Source organism: Oryctolagus cuniculus, chromosome 12, assembly GCF_051225735.1.
Source record: "Oryctolagus cuniculus isolate XC-2025 breed Fujian yellow rabbit chromosome 12, ASM5122573v1, whole genome shotgun sequence".
Taxonomy (NCBI): domain Eukaryota; kingdom Metazoa; phylum Chordata; class Mammalia; order Lagomorpha; family Leporidae; genus Oryctolagus; species Oryctolagus cuniculus.
In genome coordinates, this window is record NC_142878.1 from 39,945,397 (window position 1) to 39,969,020 (window position 23,624).

The window sequence follows — 23,624 nt, forward strand, 5'->3', positions numbered from 1 at the left end:
GAGTCTTGGGATATTGTGTGGAATGAAACTCAGGGAATTCAAGTTGAATATGCTATCTGTCCTCAGAGTAGAGTCTCTTATTATCTATTAGGGAGATAGAACAAACCAAAATATTAATATTCATCAAGATGCACAAATATACATTAGTTATCTATTACAATAGCAAACATTTTGTATGTTTAAGTTCGTAAATAAGAAGTTTGTAAGGAAATGTTTTGCTTTTCATTTAGAAATAACATTTAAGCAGAATGCATTAGGAAGAAAGCCAGTGTTAATTTTTAAAGTACTGTATTCCCTTCAGCTTAATGACAAAACCAATTTTTGTGTAAACGTCAGGAGATACTATGCACCTGACACAGAGATAGTCAGGAATCTACTAGAATCATGGCATAATAGTCTTTTGTTGATCAGAATTTAGTATAAAGTGGATCAATCTGGACCATATAAAAAGAGGGTGATGTTAATGAAATAGCAGAAGGGTTCTTTCCCTTCATCATACTGTGGATCCTGAAAATATTTTGACTGACTAGCCACATTTTTTAAAATCAGGAAAGTGGTCTCGAAAGTAGAGTAAGGAAATCTAAGTTTTAGACCTTGTACCATCAAGAGATTATTTTGTGATCTTGGAAAAATCACTGCTTTATTTTGGATCTACATTTTCTTATTTTGTTGTTCAGTTACACTTCTGTTACTTTTCACTTTTGCATTAATGACATGCCAAATAAATAGCAACAGCTGATCTTTTGACTGTATCTTTTTTCATTATATTTCACTGATGTCTGAAAACAAAGTTTTTCTTAGGTAACTTAAAGACCATGTAGGATTCAGACATTGTATTTTACTTTAAAAATTCATTTTTGACAATTGGTATATATTTGAACAGATAAATGGTATTTAATCTTGTGATTTTCAATTTCATGAATATTTTTCAGGATTCACCACGTACTTAGCACTTAAGGCAGTGAGAACTATGCAGTGACGTGGAACACTAAGCCGACTTCTCAAACTTTATGATTGTAAATTTGAGGAAGTAACCTAATCTCTGTGGGCCTCAATTTCCTCATGTGTAAGAGGGTTAAATTATATAATCTCTTCAATCCATTTTGACTCCAAAAGCTCTGAGTTTCAAAGAAGTGGAAGAATTTATAGATACAGTTTTTAGAGAGTGGTAGTTGTTTAATGAAAAAGGGGCATTGGTGGGTAAAGTTTCTTCCTAGCAGATTTAAATGGTGTTTTTTTTTGTCAAAGGTGAAAAAGTACAATTAATATTTTTATAATGTATAGACTTTATTTGATACCATAGTAAAAGACACGTTGGTAGAACAGTTTCCTGATGGAACTTTCGGAAGAGGGAGAGATTTCCATTTAGTCTTACATGATTGAACAGACAGAGAAGATTTGAAGAAAAGATGATGACTCTTGTTTGCTCAGGATAGAAGCAGGGGAATTTATGAGACTCTAGAAATCTACAATCAAATATTTGATAAGGTTTATGTATTAAGAGCTATTTTTTCTGCCTAGAATTCAAGCAGGAAAAAATGAATCCAGTTTGAATTGCTTGATTTAATTGGCACAGCTCTATCTTTAACTGCACTTCCAAATGTTTCATTACCTCATTGTTTCTATGCATGTTAACATTTAAAAATGTGTTTTGGTAGTTTTCTAATTCATTGACACCACATGCTATGTTGGCTTATACCCATCATTTAGCTTAAAAAGAAACAGATTTGTGTTTTTAGTTGATTTTCCTTCATTGAGCTTACAAAAATTCTCAGAATTTTTTATTTTAAAGCATATGCTTAGGCTGTGGCTGAAATTAGTGCATTTTTATCTTAATGTAGTTCCTACTCTTTGTAATTTTTCTCTTTTGCAGATATTGATGATGCTCAGATACTTCCCCGCTCAACTAGAGTCAGACATTTTTCACAAAGTGAAGACACGGGTAATGAAGTTTTTGGGGCCTTGAATGAGGAGCAGCCATTGCCTCGAAGTAGCAGCACTTCTGACATCTTGGAACCATTCACTGTTGAACGAGCCAAAGGTGCAGTGCCTGTCATTGACAGTTCATCCCGTCATGCACCAAGCTTACAGAGTTCCACAGAGGCTTCTTCAATAACTAGATCCACTGAAAGCCACATCACTGATACTCATAGTAGAGAGTCTTCTCTGGAAGTTGGTGATAGCATATATGACCATCTTTGTCATTTAATAGGTCCAGTAGAACTTGCAGATTCAGCTTTTGAACAAATCCAGTACATTGACCTTGAAGGAGATGACGATCTTCTTTCCTCTCTGAAAGAATATTTTAAGGAAAACCAGGAAAATCATAATAAAAATGAGATAGGTAAAGATGCAGCTTCTCAGGAAGTGATTATTGCAGCAAATCAGGATGAAAGGTCATCCTTAGATAAATTAGAATATACAGATCAGGAAATTAAATCTGAAAATGTCACATCTTTTGTTGGGACTCCTGAAAACATGCAGTTTCAAAAAGAACCAAGCTCAGCTGTCTTCATGAGTAATATTGCATCTAATCAGTCAGACAGTTTTATGAAAACACAAACTTCTGAAAAGTCTAAGCAGCTAAACATTGACAAGCAGTCGTCGGAGCCTAGTTCAGACAGCCCTTGTGATAAAGAGAAAAGGAAATACTTACATAGACAAGCAGCTACAGATTTAGATGCCTGTGCAGATACAACACTAGTTGAAAAGCTTAAGGATGTGCAAATTAATGAAAAAATCACTCTCCCCCATGTGCATGCCAAGAAAACTACACTAAAAGCACCTGTTAACCGCAGAATGCCTTATGTTTCAAACACTAGCAAGCTTTCTCCAACTAAAAGAAGCTTGTCTGAAACAGTAACTCACAGGGCAAAAATCATGAAAATTGCTACTAAAAAGCGAAATAGTGTTCATGTTACTTTTAGACCATCTACTGAGTCAGTTCAGTTTTACAATCCTCTGGAAAGCAAAGAGGCTCCATGGAAGATGAGACTGCGGAAACTCAGTGGCTTTAGCAGCAGCAGCAGCAGTAGCAGTACCAGCAACGTCCCTGCCAGTTCGAATGCTGGCTCCGATCTAGTAAAACCTGGCATGTACAGGCCTCTAGATACAATTAGTACAGCATCAGTAAATACTAAAACAATGAAGGAATCCACAGAGATTCCCACCACTGTATTACAGAAAGAAGAAATGGCAAGCAGTCAGTCAGGTAGTCGTAGTACTCCTAGACCATCAGCTCATGAGGCAGGACTACAGCAGGGCTCCCTGGGTGGCGTTTATAAAACTGTTGTACATGCTCTTTCGAAGCCGAAGGCAAATGTTTCCCCACAGAGGCAGAACAGAATGCCACCAGAGGCTCCACTGAGGGATCTGTACAGTCATGTAATGGGCTATTTTGGAAGGAAAGCTGCAGGTGAGCACTAACAGTGTGCAGAGCGCAAAAGGAGAAAGACAGCACCAGTTTGGCTTAATGCAACTGAAGCAAGCTATAAGCAATCAAAAAGCTTTGGGATGGTCACTGCTTTCTCTCTGTTTGGTTATGCATGCGCCTTTCCCCAGCTGTATTTTTCCCAGCATAAAATGTTTATTTAAGTTACTAATTTCCTTATAAGGCATTTAGTTAAACCTCTTTGCTGCTGAACAGTAAGGTAGGAAAGAGGAAAATATAAGAAAATCTTAATAACCTACCTAAATCAGATATTTTTCTGAGTGTATACCACACGAGTCTTGAAATTAAGTTTGCTGAGGAATCATCTTACTTTGTCTCACCCCACTATCCTTTATATGTAAAAGGACATCAGATATAAATACATATAATCAAGTTTATGTTTAGTGCTGATATATTTAGTTTTATATTTTTTCCTCGTAGAAAATTATTTTGATATCAAACAAAATAAATCAACGTCCACATTGTAATTAACTCCTGTTGGAGAAGAAATTATGTCTTAAAAGTAGATTCAGTCACTTTTAAGCCATTTCTGAGTATGTTATAGGCCTTTTGGTTCTGCATTCATTTCTGTAGAATGCACATGTCCTTGAAACACTTATCATTATTTCCTTTTATCTGAGATTTTGGGTATGCATAAAAGGTTTCATAATCGCCAATCATAGTTTAAATATGGAACCTCTATGAACAGATTACAGAAAAAAAGATTATGGTAACCATTTAATCTTAATTCAAAGTTAAAATAACTTTATGGACATAGAAAAGTAACTTTCAGCAGTAAGGTAGGTTTTTATTTTATTTGTTTTAACATGGTTTTGTTAGCATGATTAACAGCGCTATATAATGCATCTTGCATTGAGCCATTAATGCCACTTGAGGGCAGTATTTGACAGCTTAGCAAAGCCTGGCCAGTAATATAAAGATAATGGTATTTCATGATGAGCTTCTGACCAATATATTTTTCTTAGCCTGAAATGATTTGTAGGACATTAGAAATATAAACAGTGATAATTTGCTTTTCATTACAGAGAAATTAACTTTTCAAGAGCATAGTAGTGACAGCATTTTTTTCTATGTTAATTTTCCAAGTTTAAAATTTTCACATTAATGTAAATCATAATGTAGTCATGAAAATCAAAATAATTATTTTGTTTTTAATTTCAAAGAAAAGCTTTTGTGAAGATAGACCTTTTTTCTTAAAGCACTAAAATGAGATTTTTTAGTAGAAATAACTATTAAAATCAAAATGTTTATTTATTTATTTATTAATATCCAAACTTGCATGCATTTATGGCCCACTGGGATTTGCATAAGCTCAAGGTATATATTCCTTGAAACTGTTCTTTGAGGAAAAATTGGGATTATAAATTCTTCGGGCTCTAAATAGAAGCATGGAGGCAGTAAGAAAGATAAAGATACCAGTTTCTTTATAGGCAATATTAACCTAACTTCCAGCTAGTGCTTATCTGTAAGCTTTCTGCTGTGTAAGGTTATACTGAAGATTGACTAACATCTGCTTAGTTACATAAAATGAATATCAATTTACTAATTCTTAAATTTAAGAAGAGGGAAATTATTCATAACGTGCATGTTTGGCAAATAATTGATATGGCATAGGTACTTTGTGTTGGTTGTTTTTGTTTATTCAGATGTAGAAAATGTAGTTAAGTTTTTCCTCACTATATATAGTTATTTATTTACTTCTAGTCAATAAAGAGGACATGAGCCCCAAACTGCCTCCCCTTAATAGTGATATTGGAAGCAACAGTGCTAATGTTCCTGATCTGATGGATGAGTTTATAGCAGAACGACTTCGAAGTGGTACTGCCTCGGTAAGTTTTATTTTATTTATTTAGTTTTAATAGAACTAGGTAGAGACGCTGGAATATACATACTTATGTGTATATATATGTGTGTGTATATTGTATATGTGGAAATTTTTATTCAAGACATCCCTCCTCCCCCAAATTTAACACTTGAGTTTAGATTTTTTATATTTTTCATAGTTTTTTTTTTCTAAATCCAAAGACTTAAAACAAGCAGGTTTATAATTGTCACCAAGGTGAAATGTTGGAACACCTGTTGTACAGAGGTGTAACCCACTACCTTCCTAGTCCTCCTCCTCTTTCTTCATCTTTGCTCATTGGTTACCCCGGTGCTAGCTGCCAGCTCTCAACAGGAGAAGTAACAGTAGAAGTCTTCTGGTTCATCTCTCATAGTTCTAATAGCACAAACACGAACGTTACTTAATCTTCCAGATTGCCTTGAAACAGGTCTAAAAAGTGATTTTTCTCTTGAATGTTAGGATTATTAAAAAATGAGACTAGAGTCTGCTTTATTGCTAGTAATGGTCAGTTAGAGATGGATACATAAAAATAGAACTGCTGGGTTTGCTTTAGTGTTCTCGAGCTTCATTATGTTCTTGCTTACATTTTTTAATTAGTTTTTTTCCTTGAGTGGGTAAAAATTGTTGTAGAATCATGATGGAGTGGTGTCTTTGCCATCGTTCTTCCCTTTCTCCCACTGTCTTGCTGCTGCTTATTCCACTTTGCTCTCCCTTGTAGTTTAACTTGCATTCGGTGCTGGGATCATTTTGAAGCTTACAGTTCTCAGGCCCGGCGGCTTCTTATATTTGAGTCCTGGCTTTTAGGTCAGGCTGCAGCTCCATTCAGTGACATAGGATGTTCAGTGAGGGAGTTCTCTCCCTCCTGCTTCAGGCCCTAAATTTTAGCATTTATTGTGTTATCTTAGATATTAGATGTTATCTTAGAAATTAAAGGCTTCCCATGCCTACTGAGAATGAAAACATGTCGCTATTATTTTTCAATGGTAAAGTGTTTCTTGAATTTTTAGATCATGACAAGAAGAGGAAGTAGTCCCGGCAGCCTCGAAATCCCCAAAGACCTCCCGGATGTTCTGAACAAACAGAACCAGATGCGCCCTGTTGATGACCCTGGCGTGCCCTCGGAGTGGACTTCTCCTGCCAGTGCTGGCAGCAGCGATCTCATCAGCTCCGATAGTCACTCGGATTCTTTCAGCGCTTTCCAGTACGATGGCCGCAAATTTGACAGCAAGTATCTTTTTCTGTTTGAGGCGTATGTTTTCCTGTTGATTGTCTGCTCTTGGGGACTGACTGACAGGTTATCTAAGTCGTCACTGCCTCTGCACTGTTACCTTGACAGTGGGTCCCCCACATTTTTATTTCACTTTTCAATGAAATTCCATAGGTAGTTAAGGAATCATCTCGGACTTAGACTGTTTTGTGAAACTAAAGGCATTTAAAGAACGAAAAACACTGACCTTTCATGAAACAGTGTAGAAAGAAAAATAATTTAGGAGGAACTTGATATTAAAATGAAACACAGCTATGGCGATGAGTTGCCACTGTTCTGTGTACTCATATTTGGAAAGTACTGACCAGTTACGTTCAATGCAGTATACCCAGAACCTTTCTGAATAACTGCTCCATGTTAAAATAACATCAGTGATATTATCTAGTGCTGCATTGCTATACATAGTTATTCTGCTATGGTTCTGCATTCTTGGCAGTCAGCAAACAGTGCCAAAATTTTTTTAAAAACCCGAAGAACTGGGAGATGTGTTGCAGAATTAAATGTTTCTCCCCATCATGGATTGTACGCTACTCTGATCTCACACTGGCATATGATTTAAGATGAAAATGATTGTTACCATAAATGTGTCACTTTATTATATATTCTAATACCAGAGATTATATAATATTTGAAAAACAGTATGCTACCAATATCAGAAAACATGGATAAGAATAATGATGACATATTATATGTCTCTGTCTTGTTGTCATTATTGATGTTAATAATAAGCTGTATGTTTATAATTGTAATACTGTTGGTGTTAATATTATACTTGGCTTGGATGATAGATGAATATAATAAATTTTGGGAGAATATTAGTGTTGGATCATTTTGCTGATTAGTTATGTCTCTTTTGTAAGTATTTTGGTTTTGTAATTGAGACTCAAATACTAGCATTTCCTTTCCCTACAGATTTTGGCTTTGGAGCTGACACTGGGATTGCATCCTCTACTGATGTGGATTCAGGTTCTGGCCACCTTCAGAGTGCTGAAGAACAAGAAGTGGCTAGCCTAACCACACTTCATATAGATTCTGAAACAAATAGCCTTAATCAGCAAGCTTTCTCTGCTGAAGTTGCAACTGTTACTGGTAAAGTTACTTGAGGGAATGTATTCCTTCAGTATATCTTTTAAATTTTCAAAGAATCTGATTATAATATAATTTTATTTGACATATTTTAAGTATTCTTGTATTTTTTTTAAAAAAAGATTTATTATTTATTTGAAAATCAGAGTTAGAGAGAGAGAGAGAGAGAGGTCTTCCATCCACTGGTTCACTACCCAATTGGCTGCAATGGCCAGAGCTGCGCCAATCCGAAGCCAGGAGCCTCCTCTGGGTCTCCCACGCGCGTGCAGGGGCCCAAGGACTTGAGCCATCCTCCACCACCCTCCCAGGCCATAGCAGAGAGCTGGATTGGAAGTGGAGCAGCCGGGACACAAACCACCGCCCATATGGGGTGCTGACACTGCAGGTGGCAGCTTTACCCGCTACGCCACAGCGCTGGCCCCTCTTGTTACTATTAAAATATTTTTTCCCCACTCATCTTTATATAACAAAAGCCCAGGTTGGGCCAGGCCAAAGCCAGGAGCCCAGAACCTACTCCAAGTCTCCCATTTATGTAGCAGGGACTCAAGTACTTGAGCCTTCACCTGTTGCTTCCTAGGATGTTCGTTAGGAAGCTGGAATCAGGAGCAGAGCTAGGACTCAATCCCAGGTACTTCCAGTATGGGGTGTTGGCATCCCAAATACCATCAAAATCATTGCACCAAACACCCACATTCTGTCTTCATTGTCATTCAGAGTTAGCCTAGATTTTTGTAGTTTTTGACAAAGTACTTGTACAAAATACAAAACCCACTGCTTAATAAAAGGTCTATTTGGCTCCTAGTTCTGGGTATTCCACTGTCTGATCCAAACTGACTCTGATTCCAGCTGTAGTTTCATGCCCCTGGAGAGGTGATGATCCATTATAGCCTAACTATCAGAGGGTGATTTTTGCATCCTGTGGTTGGCTGGAACATGTACGACTAGAGCAGTGATTTCTTCTGCCTCTGTGATTTAGCCACATTTTGTCAACCAATCCAGACCGATGGAGAATACTGCTGGTGCATCAGGTGATGGCTTGGGTATTTGGGTCCCTGCCACCTGTGTGCGACATCCAGGTAGAGTTCTGGTTTCTTGGCTTCAGCCTGGCCCAGCACTGTTGATACAGATATTTGATGATTTAACCAGCAGATAGAGGGTTTCTCTCTCTCTTTTCTCTCTCTCTCTCTCTTTCTCTTGCTTAAAAAAATTACTCATAGAAAGACCAGAGAAAATTCTTCTGTTATAGTAAACAATGTTTATTGTAGTTGTTCTTAAAAATGAGTGTACGGGCTGATACTGTGGCTTAGAAGGTTAAACCTCTGCCTGCAGTTCCAGCATCCCATATGGCCACTTGTTTGAGACCTGCCTGCTCCATTTGCGATCCAGCTCCCTGCTAATGCACCTGGGAGGGCAGTAGAAGATGGTACAAGTGTTGGCTGCTGCACCCACGTGGGAGTCCTGGAAGAGGCTCCTGGCTCCTGGCTTTGGCTTGGCTCAGCTTGCGCTTTTGTGGCCATTTGTGGAGTGAACCAATGTATAGAAGATTGATCGCTCTCTCTCTCTCTCTCTCTCTCTCACCCTCACCCTTCCTCTCTCTCTCTCTCTCTCTCTTTCTCTCCCCTTCTTTCTCAATATTTCTGCCTTTCAAATAATAAATATATTTTTTAAAAGTATAAATGAAAAGATTCTCAGCATTACTAGTAATCAGGGAATGCAAATAAGAACATATTGACATACAACTACACATATTAAGCAGCCAAGAACATATTGACATACAACTACACATATTAAGCAGCCAAAGTTAAAAACATTGACTATAAAAAGTGTTGAAACAGATGTGGAACCATTGGGAATTTCATACTGTATATTGCTGGTAGAAGTGTAAAATACTGGAAGCACTATGGAAAAATATGATAGTATTTTTTTCTAAAGATTTATTTATTTATTTGAAAGTCAATATTACACAGAAAGAAGGAGAGAGAGAAAGAATCTTCCATCTGCTGGTTTACTCCCTAGGTGGCTACAACAGCCAGTGTTGGGCCAGGCTGAAGCCAGGAGCCAGGAGCTTCCTGCAGTTCTCCCATGTGGATGTCAGGGCCCCAAGCACTTGGGCCATCCTCTGCTGATTTTCCTAGGCCGTTAACAGGGAGCTGGATCAAAGTGGAACAGCCAGGTCTTGAACTGGCTCCCATATGTGATGCTGGCATCACAGGCAGCAGCCTTACCTACTATGCCACAGCACCAGTTCCTTATTTTTTAAAGTTAAACATATATTTATCATATGACCATTCCTAGATATTTTCCTTCGACAGTTACATGTGCAAGTTCGTGGCAGTAACTAAAAATTGAAAACAACCGATATGTCCATTAACTGATTAGTGGGTAAACAAAATATGAAGTATGATGTATTCAAATAAATATAAGTAGCTTACTTTCTATGGCTAAAACATTAAAGGTGTAGGTGGGTTGGAGTGAAGTAAGAAAGTTGCAGAGAAACTTGAAAATTATATTAAGTTCAGGCTTATGCTGAGGCCAGTAAGTAGACATTGGAGGGTTTTAACAGAGAGAGTGACATTATTGGGTTAGATTTGTAGATCTTTTTGCCACCTTATGCTGCATGAATTGGGAGGAAGGAGAGCGAAGAGGGATCCACTGTAGGCTGAAGGTTGGGATGCAGTGTAAACCAAGCTAGCAGTGATAGCTGCTTATAGAGCAGCTATGAGAAGGGGCCTCAATTCTGGAATTGCCCCACATCTATAGTAAGTAAATAGAGTAGCAATGGGTACCAGAATTTCTGTAGTTGAGCCAGGAGTTGGGAGTGCTACACTCGCACTGGTGTCTCCTGTTACCTAGTACATACAGTTCTGATTCCATACTCGTGCCATGGTACACATGACATGAGGCTCCTGGACACACAAGCTTATACAATACTTTATTTACCTTGTTGGCCGATTTGTAATCTGTTATCTTTTGTTTGTTTTAAATTTTTGTTTTGTTATGATTTTAAGTGTTAAATCTTAGGGAGGGTATTGAATATACACTTGATAATTTTATGAAATTATATTTACAGGTTCAGAAAGTGCATCCCCAGTCCACTCAGCTCTGGGGTCCAGGTCGCAGACACCTTCTCCTTCCACACTGCATATCGACCACATGGAACAGAAGGGTCTACAGCTTGATGAGAAGCTCCACCACTCTGTCCTTCAGACACCAGATGATCTAGGCAATATTTGAAAATTAGATATTTGCTATTTTATCAAGGCATTAGTGTCAGGAGATCTTACAGAAATCATCTTAAACTTGATTATGTATGATTATTGTAAATATTTTGGACTTTTCTAGGTCTTTTGGAAATTTGTTGTTACAACATTTTCTTGCTTTGAAAGATGTTTATACCCACCGTGATTTTTATGCATTTTTAGTAGATTACAGTCCTATATTAGTGGTTGCATTATTTTTGTGTTTTATTATTTATTGATATGGTGCTTGTCCTAAAACAAGAACTACACAATTTAGGATGGTTATTTTTCATTTTTCATTTTTACTTATTTATTAGAGTGTACACATCTGCTAGTTGACTCACCAGATGCTCACAGTGGTCAGAAGTGGGTTGAGCCAAAGCTCAAATCCAGTAATTCAACCCAGGTCTCCCATGTGGGTGACAGGAACTCAATTACTTGAGCTATCACTTCTGCCTCCCAAGGTCTGCACTAGCAGGAAGCTGGAGTCAGGAGCTGCAGCCAGGTAGCATGTCCTGGCACTTTGATACGGGATGTGGGTGTCTCGCCTGCTAGGCAAAATGCCTACCTTAGCTTGTTCATTTTTTTTTTTTTTTTTTAAGATTTATCTATTTGGAAGTCGGAGTTACAGAGAGAGAAGGAGAGGCAGAAATAGAGAGGTCTTCCAGTCTTCTAGTTCACTCCCCAATTGGCCACAACGGCCGGAGCTCCACTGATCCAAAGCCAGGAGCTTCCTCCAGGTCTCCTATGCGGGTGCAGGGGCACAAGGACTTGGGCCATCCTCCACTGCTCTCCCAGGCCATAGCAGGGAGCTGGATCAGAAGTGGAGCAGCCAGGTCTTGAACCAGTTCCCATAGGGGATGCCGGCGCCTCAGACTAGGGCGTTAACCTGGTGAGCCAGTGCCACCCCCCACCCTTTTTAAGATTTAGTTGAAGGTCAGAATTATAGAAAAAGAGAGACAGAGAGATATCTTTCAGCCGCTGGTTCACTCCCCAGATGGTCACTATGGCCAAGGCTGGGGCAGGCCAAGACCAACAGCTTCTTCTGGGTCTCCATGTGGGTGGCAGGGACCCAAACAATGCGGCCATCTTCCATGGCTTTTACCAGGCTATTGGTAGGGAGCTGGCTGGGAAGTGGAGCAGCCAGGATATGAACTGGTGCCCATATGGAATGCCAGTGTTTTGGCCAGTGGCTTTATCCGCTGTGCTAGCATGCCAGCCCTGGTGTCGTCATTCCTAACATTATTCCTGAAGAACCTGCTGACTCACAGGACAAAATAATAACATTATCAATGGTTAATCAAGCTTTTAGTGAAACAATTTATCAAATCAATAATTTTGTTATTGATTTTGATTCTGCAAGGGTGACAACAAATTTAACTAAAATGTAGGTGATCCAAATGAAGTTTTTCTATTTTTTCTAAGTATTTAAAAAGTGACTTAAGAACTTCAGAAACTGCATTTTAAGAAGAAAGAAGTTATTTTTGCTAAATCCAGCATGGTATAACAAGCATTAGAAAGACATCTTGCAAATATCTCAGAAACTTTGGTCAGTCATAGTTGATGAGGTAGTAACAATGAGTAATATAAAAACCCATTTTTCAGTAGTTAGTACTGCAACACCTTTAGTCTCTGACCAAAGGAAAAGCTTTAAAACTCTGTAACTGCTGGATTTTTTTTTAAAGGCGCTTATTCTTTAACATGAAATTACCTAGATCCCTAGTTTTCTGGTTTATAAACTATTTCTGACCTTTTATCTTCCAGCTTTTGGCCCATAATTTTTGTTTAGAATTTTCCCTGACATTTGGAAGAGATTTCAAACTTAGAGAAAAGTTAAAGGCTAGTAAAGTGAACACCCAAAAATTCTTGACAAAAATTCACCAATTGTTAATATCTTGCCATTTTATGTGAGCGTGTAAATATGCACGTACCCATACATACACAAAAATTTTTCTTATTTTATTTTTTTGTTGAGCCATCTAAGAGGGAATTTCAAATACCTAGATACTTCAGCAGCTATGTCCTAAGATTAGTGTAAGTAATTATTGCTCTAATAGAGAATTAAGAACCTGTGAGATTTTGACCTTACAGGAAGAATTAGCACTAATGTACATTGACACTTCTTTTGTTGACTTTCGTAGATATTTAAGATTATTAATTTCAGTTGGTTCTTTGTGGTTTTTTGTCAGTTCTCTGAAAAATTACACTATTGTATTATGTTTTTCTACAGAAATTAGTGAATTTCCATCTGAATGTTGTAGTGTGATGGCAGGGGGCACACTCACCGGATGGCATGCTGACGTTGCTACTGTCATGTGGCGTAGAATGCTAGGCATTTTGGGAGATGTCAATGCCATTATGGATCCTGAAATACATGCTCAAGTGTTTGATTACCTCTGTGAACTTTGGCAGAATCTGGCTAAGGTAAAAAAGAAAATAAAAGACATTAATTAAGAAGGAAAGAAAAATAAAGTGTTAAGAAATAGAAGAGGCCTTAGCAAACACTGTCACACACAGACCCCTTGAGAGACTGGCAGCCAGCATATTGGAGTCACTGAATTGTAATTGATTATCTAGTTAGTGGCAGAAAGTGAATTTCAACTGTAAGTTCAGGCCACGTGGAAGAGAAACAGCTTTCATAGCTTTGTTACTTTTTATTCGACAATTACAGATTAGAGATAACCTCGGCATTTCAACTGATAACCTGACCTCCCCTTCTCCACCAGTTTTGATTCCTCCACTGAGAATTCTTACCCCTTGGCTTTTTAAGGTAGGCTTAACATATAAGATGTTAGTTTTCATTTTTCATTTATTAAATAAGTCTAAAACATTTGGCAGAAATTTCAGCTATTACATAGGCTTACAGAGCTCTTAACTTTTCAACTCATATCCTTTGGCAAGTTCTTAGGCATTTTATAGAAAAGAGAGAGGGCATGGATACATTATTTTAGAGGATACTTCATGTTTATTTGCATATTTAATGAAACAAAGATACTAAAAATTTATTATTTAAGTGAAATAAAAAAGTTATACCAGAAAATATGCTTTGTTGTTTTTAAAGATTTAATTCTTTTAAATATTACTTGATGTGTTTGGACATTTTCTTAAGTGAGACAGTTTATAGTTATTCATATCTACATTATATCATTTTGATTGATAAGAATAGTTTCAGTGCTCCTGAATTTTAGTTCCTTAAAGACACTGGATCAACACAGAAATGAATGAAAACAAAGATATTGTTTGCTATATTCAATCATTTAAGTATTTAGTGAACAGTATTTGGTTCTGAGTATTAAAACTGATCTCTTAACTTTAGGCAACTATGTTGACTGATAAATATAAGCAAGGTAAACTACATGCTTATAAGCTTATTTGTAATACAATGAAAAGAAGACAAGATGTATCTCCAAATAGAGATTTTCTGACACATTTCTACAATATAATGCATTGCGGATTACTTCATATTGATCAGGTAAATATGTATACTTCTAAAAAGTTGTTTTATCAGTTTATCTTTGATTCTAGATTCTGTTTCACTCTTATTTTTAAGGTCTAGAATTAAAACTCCCCTTTGTGTAGTGGTTTATATATTATGTACTTTTCATGACCTTGTTTATTCTTACAACAGAGCTGAATAACAAGCTGCTGAAAATAGAGGACTGATTTGAGTATTCCTCTCTATTTTTTTTAAGATTTTTGTTTATTTATTTGAAAGGCAGAGTTACAGAAAGAAGGCGAGAGAGAGAAAAAACTTCCATCTACTGGTTCACTCCCAAATGGCCACACAGTAGGGACTGGGCCAGGCCAAACTCAGGAGGCAGGAGCTTCTTCTGGATCACCCCTAATGGGTTCAGGGGCCTAAGGACTTGGGTCATCCTCTGCTGCTTTCCCAGGCACATAATCAGAAAGCTGGATCAGAAAATGGAGCAGCCGGGACTTGAACTGGCACCCACATGGGATGCCAGCACTGCAGACAGCAGCTTAACCTGCTGTGCCACAGTACTGGCCCCTTTCTTTCTGTTTAGTGTGAAACCACTGACTTCACTTTTTGAAGAAATTAAATCTATCGCTTAAGTTGACGACATCTTTCTTTCATGTCCCAGTGTACCCATTCTTAGGCATTTTTTATTTGTTACTTGTTAATACTTGAGTCCTGTAGATTTGTTTATCTAGTCATGGTACAGCCAGAGGTTTATTTCAGTTTAAGAATCAGCACATCTGGGACTGGTGTTGTGGTGTAGCAGGTAAAGACATTGCCTGCAATGCAGGCATCTCATATTGGCACCAGTTCAAGTCCCAGCTGCTCCATTTCTGATCTAGCTCCCTGCTAATGTGTCTAGGGAGGCAGCGGAGTACAACCCAATCCACTTAGGTCTCTGCATCCACATGGGAGACCCAGAAGAAACTTCTGGCTTCTGGTTTCTGGCTTCAGGCTGGCACAACCCTGTTGCGGCCATTTGGGGAATGAACCAGAGGTGGGAGGATCTCTCTCTGTCTCTCCCTCTCTTTCTGTGACTCTGACTTCCAAATAAATAAATAAATCTTAAAGAATCAGCACAACACATTTTCTTATCACTGATTATATTGGCATAGCAACAATTACTTTGGCTTGGCAATTGTATCAGTCACAGTCACCAAGTAGTCATAACTATGACTCTAGATTTGAATATTACTCTACACAGTCTTGATCTTGGCCAGAAAACTAATATGTGTAGCAAAGTAATATATATATATATATATATATATATATATATTTATCCTAATGTGGATAAATTTCACTTGCAGGTCATTTTAGAGAGTATTAAATTAATTTTAAAATTGTTAAATATATCTCTAAAAATAAAAAAATCCTGTTTTACTTATTGAAAATTAATTCATATGAACATGTCTCACATAAACTGACAGCCTTTATTACTAGAAAAAAAAATAGCTTTTGTTTAAGATATGCCAAATTGTGAAATACAAGCAAAGACAAAGTGAATGAATAACCACTTAAGAATACTCCTTTAAAGTACCTACATTTAGATTTCTGATACTAGCTAGATGGATCATGAGAGAACTTTAGTTTATATAAAAAGGAGGATCTTTCCAGTTGTCACACAGCAGATCATGTGGCTTCAGAGATGTTATTACTGGGAAGAATTCAGGTGATGAGGGAAGCTACTCTGTAATTCAGTTTTATAATGAGTGACCTTAGATTTTTTAACCCTCTGAAGCTCTCTAGTGTAAAAACATGCTGTTATTTATGCGAAACAAATGTGTGTTAAGTTAACTTCCTTTGACAGAATATAATACTAAGCATGGATTATTTGGGAAAATGAAAATTAGACTTTCCAATCAGTCAATGTGCAGTAATTACCTTTTTTTATTTCTTATATTATCTATTTTTAAGCATATTGATTAGCTGATAGCCAAGATTACATGTCTGATATTCTTTTTCCCCTCTCTCTTTATTCTCAGGATATTGTCAATACAATCATCAAGCACTGCTCACCTCAATTTTTTTCACTTGGTTTGCCTGGTGCCACAATGCTTATTATGGATTTTATTGTAGCAGCTGGTAGGGTGGCTTCTTCAGCTTTTCTCAATGTAAGTTTTTATTTCCTGTTCTTCATAACAATAAAAACTTCAATTAATCAGGAGTGAACTAACAAAGCAGCAGAAGAACTATTGCTAATAAAATATAACAAGCCAATGTTCAAGAAAGTTTACAGTTTAATTAGAATTGATTGCTTCTCTCACATTAAAAAATGAAGAAAAAATGCTGAAGTATAAGAAATTACTGAAATTAGTTGATGCATGGTTTCAGAAGCAATAAAAATAGATTACATCAATAAGAAGCCAATTTGTTTTATTTTTATCTACTTGAAAGTCAGAAGTGACAGAGAGAGACAGATGGACAGAGAGATATCCTCCACTTGCTGGTTCCTTCCTCAAATGTCCACAATAGGCAGGGCAGGGCCAAGCCAGAACCAGGATCCCAGAGCTCCATCTGGGTTTCCCACATGAGTGGCAGAGGCCCAAGTATTTAAACCAGCATCTGCTGCCTCCCAGGATGCATTAGCAGGAAGCTGGATTGGAAGTAGAGGAGTCAGGACTTGAACGGGGACTCCGATATTTGATGCAGGTATCCAGAGCTGTCACTTAACCTACTATGCCACAAGACCCACCCCAAAACATGATTTAATTTGAGGAAATCTAAAGAAACAGAGAAAGGAAGGAAGGGAGGCAAAGAAAAGGCAACAAACTGGTAGAAAAGGTGAAGTAAGAAATAGTGGTGAGTAATCATGGCATGATGTGGAAATATTTCAAATCATCATGTAATATTCAATCTTTATTGGATGATTTTTTTTTTAATTTAGAAAAAAGGAGAAAAAAAGCAGCAGTAATGAGGTAACCTAAATCATGTCCTGAGAGTAAAGTCTAAACTAATACTGTACGTGAGGATTTTTCACACATAGAAGTGTGAGATAATGCCAAGCGAATCAGGATAGCTGGAATATGTTCATATATAAGTGGCCGTGGTGAGCTAGAGAGGAATGCAGTAGCTGTATTCACAGTGCTGAGACAGATTTTATCCTGACCAAGGAATGGGTGAGCCATCGAAGAATTTCAAGCCAGGAGTGACATCATCAAATTTGTGTTTTGGAAAGATCATTCTGGAGCACTAAAAGCCTACTGGAAAAAATTAAGAATATTTGGGAGAGAATAACATTTGGGTAGCATATACCTTGCAAAGCAGGTTAACATAGATTATTTAACTTAGAAACTGGAAAACACCAACAGTGAAAGAAGGAGTTCTGTTTGGGGCATAGTAAGATGCATATTAGATATCAGCAAAATGATTGCATATGTAAGTCAAGAGCTCAAGGGAGATGTAGAGCCTGAAATTACAAAACTGGGAGACATTACCTTATAGAACTAGATGCAGTTGCTAAGAGAAAATGTACAAATAAAGAAGAGAAGCACATGTGTTTATAGCTCATTATCTAACCCTGTTTCTCCAGTTCCCTGAGAACAGTGATTGTGTCTTACTTATCCAGGCACCAGCAAAGCCCCATACTTAGTAGGTGTTTGTTATTTATTTAAATTTTTATATATGTGAAAGACAGAGAGAAATAGAGATCCAGAGAAAGCGATCTTTAATCTGCTGTTTCACTCTCCAAACACCTACAACAACAGCTGGGCTAGGGCAAAAGCAGGAGCCGGGAACTCAGTCATGGTCTCCCATGTGGGCAGCAGGGACCAAGGAAGGCATTAACATTAACACATTAACAGGAAGCTAAAATCAGAAGGAGCCAGACTTGAAGCCAGGCACTCTAGTGTAGGATGCAGGAGTCCCAAGCTGTGTCTTTTTTTTTTTTTTTTTAATGTGAAAGAGTTGCAGAGAGAGAGAGGTCTTCCATCAGTGGTTCACTCCCCAAATAGCTGCAACAGCCAGAGCTGCGCTGATCTGAAGCCAGGCGCTTCTTCTGGGTCTCCCACGTGGATGCAGGGGCCCATGGCTTGGGCCATCTTCCACTGCTTTCCCAGGCCATATCAGGGAGCTGGATCAGAAGAGGAGCAGCTGGGACTTGAACCGGTGCCCATATGGGATGGGCAGAGGATTGACCTATTGCACCACAGCACCAGCCCCCAAGTGGTATCTTAAAACCCTACCTCAGGTGTTTCTTGCTTGAATATATAATTATTCAGAGTGTAGTATGTTTCAGCTTTGTGCTGAGCTCTTTTGTGGTTATTAAATGTCTTCCCCTTTTGTGTGCAAAATGTTCCTGTGAGTGGAATACAAATGAAAATGGAATAAATTGGCCGGTGCCATGGCTCACTTGGCTAATCCTCCGCCTGCGGCGCTGGCACCCTGGGTTCTAGTCCCAGTCGGGGCACCGGATTCTGTCCCGGTTGCTCCTCTTCCAGTCCAGCTCTCTGCTGTGGCCCGGGAAGGCAGTGGAGGATGGCCCAAGTGCTTGGGCCCTGCACCCGCATGGGAGACCAGGAGAAGCACCTGGCTCCTGGCTTCAGATCAGCGCAGCTCTGGCTGTAGTGGCCACTTGGGGGGTGAACCAATGGAAGGAAGACCTTTCTCTCTCTCTCTCTCACTGTCTAACTCTGCCTGTCAAAAAAAAAAAAAGAGAGAGAGAAAATGGAATAAATTAGGTGTGGATCATTGCTTGCTGGGGGGGATAGGAAAGTATACAACTATAGCATATAGAGCATCAAACAGTTACCAGTACAAGAAGAAGCATATTAGCAAGTGAATAAAAACATGGAAGCCTGGAGCCAATTTGAGTTCAGATCTTAGGTCTGCTGCTTAGTTGTGTTACCTTGGCAAGTTGCTTAGTTTCTCGTTCTTCGTCTATAAATTAGAGATAATCTGCCTTGTAGGATTATTTAATAAGGATTAGTAACATGGTTGGAATATTATACATCACATTATATGTGCAGTAGAAGAATTTGTTTATTTAGTAATTCAGAGGAAGGAGAGAGCTTCTATGCTTATGCATATCTTGACAGTTTCATTAGAAAAAGATAAGCGTAAGTGCCTAAAAGGTTCATAATAAGAATGGAGGTAAGGAAGGCTTAATGGGCATTAGTAAAATATGTTGAAGGAACATATTTATATACAAATAAGTATTTATATACAAATAAGTAATTTGTTTAGAGGCCAATTAGTCTGCAAAAAATGTAGTGGACAGAATGGAAAGCTACTTTTTTAAAAAAAATTTCTTTTTTGTTTATTTAAAAGGCAGAGTTACAAAGAGATCAAGAGAGATCTTCTCTCTGCTTGTTCATTCCCTAACCAGTCACAATGACTAGGATTGGACCAGGCTGAATCCAGGAACTTAGAAACTCCATTCAGGTCTACCACATGGGTGGCAAGGGCCCAAACACTTGAACCATCTTCTGTGGCCTTCCCAGGGAGCTAGATCTGAAGTGGAGCAGCTGGGACTCTTAACTGGTGCTCATATGGGATGTTGGCACTGCAGGCAGCAGCTTAATTCCCAGTGCCACAGCTCCAGACCCCAGAAAGGTATATTAGATCCTTGCTACCCGAAGTGTGGACTGTGTACCAGAAACACTGGACATGATCTAGCTTCTTAATAGCAATGCAGAGTCTCAGATCCCATCTACGACATACATTTTAACTAAATCACAAATGATGGGTCAAGTCTGTGATTAAAGATTGAGAAGCACTGCTTTAGCTTCTATCTTGGAATGTCTGAGATGCCACTGATGAGAATATTATTTAAACCATTAAATTTTTTAAGATGAGGAGAAATGGTTGAGTCTGTGCTTTGGGAATTTTAAGTGTATTAATGTAGGAGTAGATTAAATGGAAGACAAACCAAAGGTGATAAACAAATTAGAAGGTTATTGTACTATTATCAGTGTACACATCTTGTCAGTCTCATGGATCCTGGCAAAAAATTGATAGAACTCAGAGGAGACAATTGTATAAACCAGTGTCACTTTCCATTAATACACAGTGTAAACTGTTCCTGTTCAGTGGGCTAATTATTCCAGATGACTAGTCAGCACATTTCCTGCAGGTTCTTTCAAGGTTTTGCAGAAGAAATAAGCCCTAATATCCTAAGGCATCCTTTCATGTGGCTGATTAACTTATCTCCTATGCATCTAGAAAGATGTTGGTTATGTAGCATCCTTGGGAAAATTTAGAAAGTAGATATTTTCTGTTTTATCTGATTCACAGAAGAGCAGAATACTTACTGAAAGGGACTAAAGAGAAAACAGTAATTGCAGGCATTAAACCTTATGTATTTCTGCAGTAAGGTTAAGAACAGTCTTTTCTTCTGGTTGATGTTGGAAATACCAGGTCCAAATCTTGGTCTTTGGATTCCCATTTTAGATCCAATGCGTATTAAGTTCTTTTTTTTTTAATGTTTTCAGTCCTTAGATGGATTATAGAATAATAGGCTTGGTTTTGGCTTTTCTTAATTACACTCACATTCCAGATCTTGCCTCCATGGTTTCCTCATACTTGAACATTCCCAGTTATCTCGTTTACCTTTTTTTTTTTTTTTTTAAGATTCATTTATTTATTTGAAAGAGTTACAGAGAGAGAGAGGTCTTCCATCCACTGGTTCACTCCCCAATTGGCCACAACAGCTGGAACTGCACTGATCTGAAGCCAGTAGCCGGGAGCTTCTTCCATGTTTCCCACATGGGTGCAGGGTATGTCCATAGCTTTGGCCATCTTTCACTGCTTTCCTAGGCCATAGCGGAGAGCTGGATAGGAAGTGGAGCAGCTTGGACTCGAACCGGCACCTATAAGGGATATAGGCAGCAGCTTTACCTGCTATGCCACAATGCCAGCCCCACCTCATTTACCTTTACAGAAAAATTTCTTAGCTGATCTCTTTCATTAAATACTGATTTTTTTTGCTAGTTTTTAAAAAATGTGTATTTTTATTTGAAAGGCGAAGAGAGAGAGACATGGACAGATAGGGAGACCTCGTATGTGCCTGGGAACCAAGAATTTAATCCAGATCTCCTGTAGAGACCCAACCTATTAAGCAATTACCTGCTGCCTTCCAGAGTGAACACCAGCAGGAACCTGGTATCAGGAGTAGAGCTGGGACTCCAATCCAGGCACCTAGGATATTAAGTGCTGGCACTCCAGGCAGTTTCCAACCACTGAACCAAATGCCTGTCCCTGTCAGTTTAATTCTTACGGACTAGCTTATTTTTTTTAAAAAAATACTTTGAGTTATATACTTTGCTTATCTACTTTAATTTTTTTGAAAGGGAGAGAACTCCCATCAGCTGGTTCCTCTCTGAAGAGGGAGAGAGGGGAGCAAGGATGCAGTTTGGGTCTTCCATGTGTGTGACAGGAATGCCATCATGGCTGCCTCCCACGGTTTGCATGAGCAGAAAGCTGGAGTGAAGAGAAGGAGCCAGAGCTGGGTGTCAAACTCAGGCACTCTAATTTGGGATGTGGATGTCTATATCACTAGACTAAATGCCTGCCCTTATAGGACAACTTTTTTTTTTTTCTAAAGATTTATTTATTTACTTGAAAGAGTTACACAGAGAGAAGGAGAAGCAGAGAGAGAAGGAGAAGCAGAGAAAGAGACAGAGAGAAAGAGAGAATCTTCAATCCTCCAGTTCACTCCCCAGTTGGCCGCAACAGCCAGAGGAGCTGTGCCGATCAGGAGCCAGGAGCTTCTTCTGGGTCTACCATGTGGGTGCAGGGGCCCAAGGACTTGGGCCATCTTCCACTGCTTTCCCAGGCCATAGCAGAGAGCTGGATCAGAAGTGGAGCAGCCGGGACTCGAACTGGTGCCCATATGGGATGCCAACACTGTGGGCAGCAGCTTTACCCGCTATGCCACAGCGCTGGCCCCAATATTGGATAACTTTTAAATGGGGTTGATAGTTGCAAGCTTACTCTGCCGCTAAATACTGCTACTTTGGATCTGTAAATCGGTGTTATTTTTCAATTCAGAAGTGAGTCATTTTGTTGAAAGTCACATAATAGAGTACTACTACATTTCTTCTATTATAATACTTATTAAAATGAAATCTTTTTGGAGATTGGGTCCTGATTTATGTAACTAGAAGTATTACATTTCTAATATACTTGGGTTTACCATTTTATTGAGTATTTTTGCAGGTGTTTTAGTAAATAAAACAATGTATTAGTTGGGAGATGTTGGTATTTAATGGGAATACAAGAAGGGAGAAGAGAATAAAGCATTCAGTACTGATTTTAAATAAGTGGCTTAATACAAAGAAAAGAGTTGAAAAGTTACTTCATCTGCAGTCCAGAAATACATTTTAGTGTTGATTTTTACTAAATAGTAGAGGCAGTGTGTTTCTTCATGCATGGTAATGTAAAAAGCACCTAGGTGATAAAAACTGTCCTTAGGTAGCAACAAGTGCAACCCAGTGATGTTAAGTCATGAGCTCATTAGAACAGCATATCACAATATATGAGTTACCTTTAAAATTAATGTATTTATATTTTTCTTTATACTTAGAGTAACTTTGTGGATGGTGGCTAAGCTGTATTCCTATTTACAGTCTCACTGACTGTGTCTGGTTTCTGCTTATTAGCTACTTCTGAGGAAAGTTATGCAATTTGACCTTTGTGTTTATTTAGAATAGTAGCACTTCATGTGGAAAGTATAGATGAAAACCTAAATCTTTTTGTATGCCCCTTTTCCTTTTTGGATTTTGTTTTATATTCTCCCTTCCCTATATAATAGCATTGGATAATAAAGTAAAATGTATTTCATATAATTAAATATATTTTAAGGATTTTTAAATAAATCTGGTACATAGGCACCAAGAGTGGAAGCACAAGTTCTTCTGGGATCTTTGGTTTGCTTTCCCAACTTATATTGTGAACTGCCTGCTCTCCATCCCAACATTCCTGATATTGCTGTGTCTCAGTTTACAGATGTTAAGGTAAGAAACGAGATGCTGAAACGCTAACTTTCAGCATTTAAGTAATTTGATAATCATAGAACATGTGTAATAAAATTTTTATTCTTTTTGTTCTTTTTGAAATATACATAGCAATTAAAGAAATTAACCAGCTGTGTCCTCTGGGCACAAAAGCTGGGGTGTCCATTAGGAGGATCACTTGCTCTGTGTTTAAAATTGCTTAGTAACCTTTTTCTCCTTATTGAACCTACTCACATGTCACTTTTTAGAATTAGTTCATTTGTTTGCTGAACATTTATTCACACATAAGACAGATGCTAAGCTGCTACT

General features: G+C 38.1%; 1 protein-coding gene across 11 annotated transcripts in view; it reads left to right on the forward strand.

The window, feature by feature from the left end:
* RALGAPA1 (Ral GTPase activating protein catalytic subunit alpha 1) overlaps positions 1-23,624 on the forward strand; it is a 265,484-nt gene that overhangs the window by 114,074 nt on the left and 127,786 nt on the right. For 5 of the 11 annotated variants that reach the window (XM_051822764.3, XM_051822761.3, XM_089309744.1 and 2 more), the window contains 10 exons: positions 1,874-3,415; positions 5,156-5,280; positions 6,302-6,518; positions 7,474-7,650; positions 10,718-10,870; positions 13,117-13,310; positions 13,558-13,656; positions 14,203-14,358; positions 16,347-16,475; positions 23,190-23,315. In XM_051822764.3, coding sequence (XP_051678724.3) covers positions 1,874-3,415; positions 5,156-5,280; positions 6,302-6,518; positions 7,474-7,650; positions 10,718-10,870; positions 13,117-13,310; positions 13,558-13,656; positions 14,203-14,358; positions 16,347-16,475; positions 23,190-23,315 — 2,918 coding nt within the window. The remainder of the gene's footprint in view (positions 1-1,873; positions 3,416-5,155; positions 5,281-6,301; positions 6,519-7,473; positions 7,651-10,717; positions 10,871-13,116; positions 13,311-13,557; positions 13,657-14,202; positions 14,359-16,346; positions 16,476-23,189; positions 23,316-23,624) is intronic. The other 6 variants (XM_089309745.1, XM_051822766.3, XM_089309746.1 and 3 more) reach the window with 2 other exon arrangements.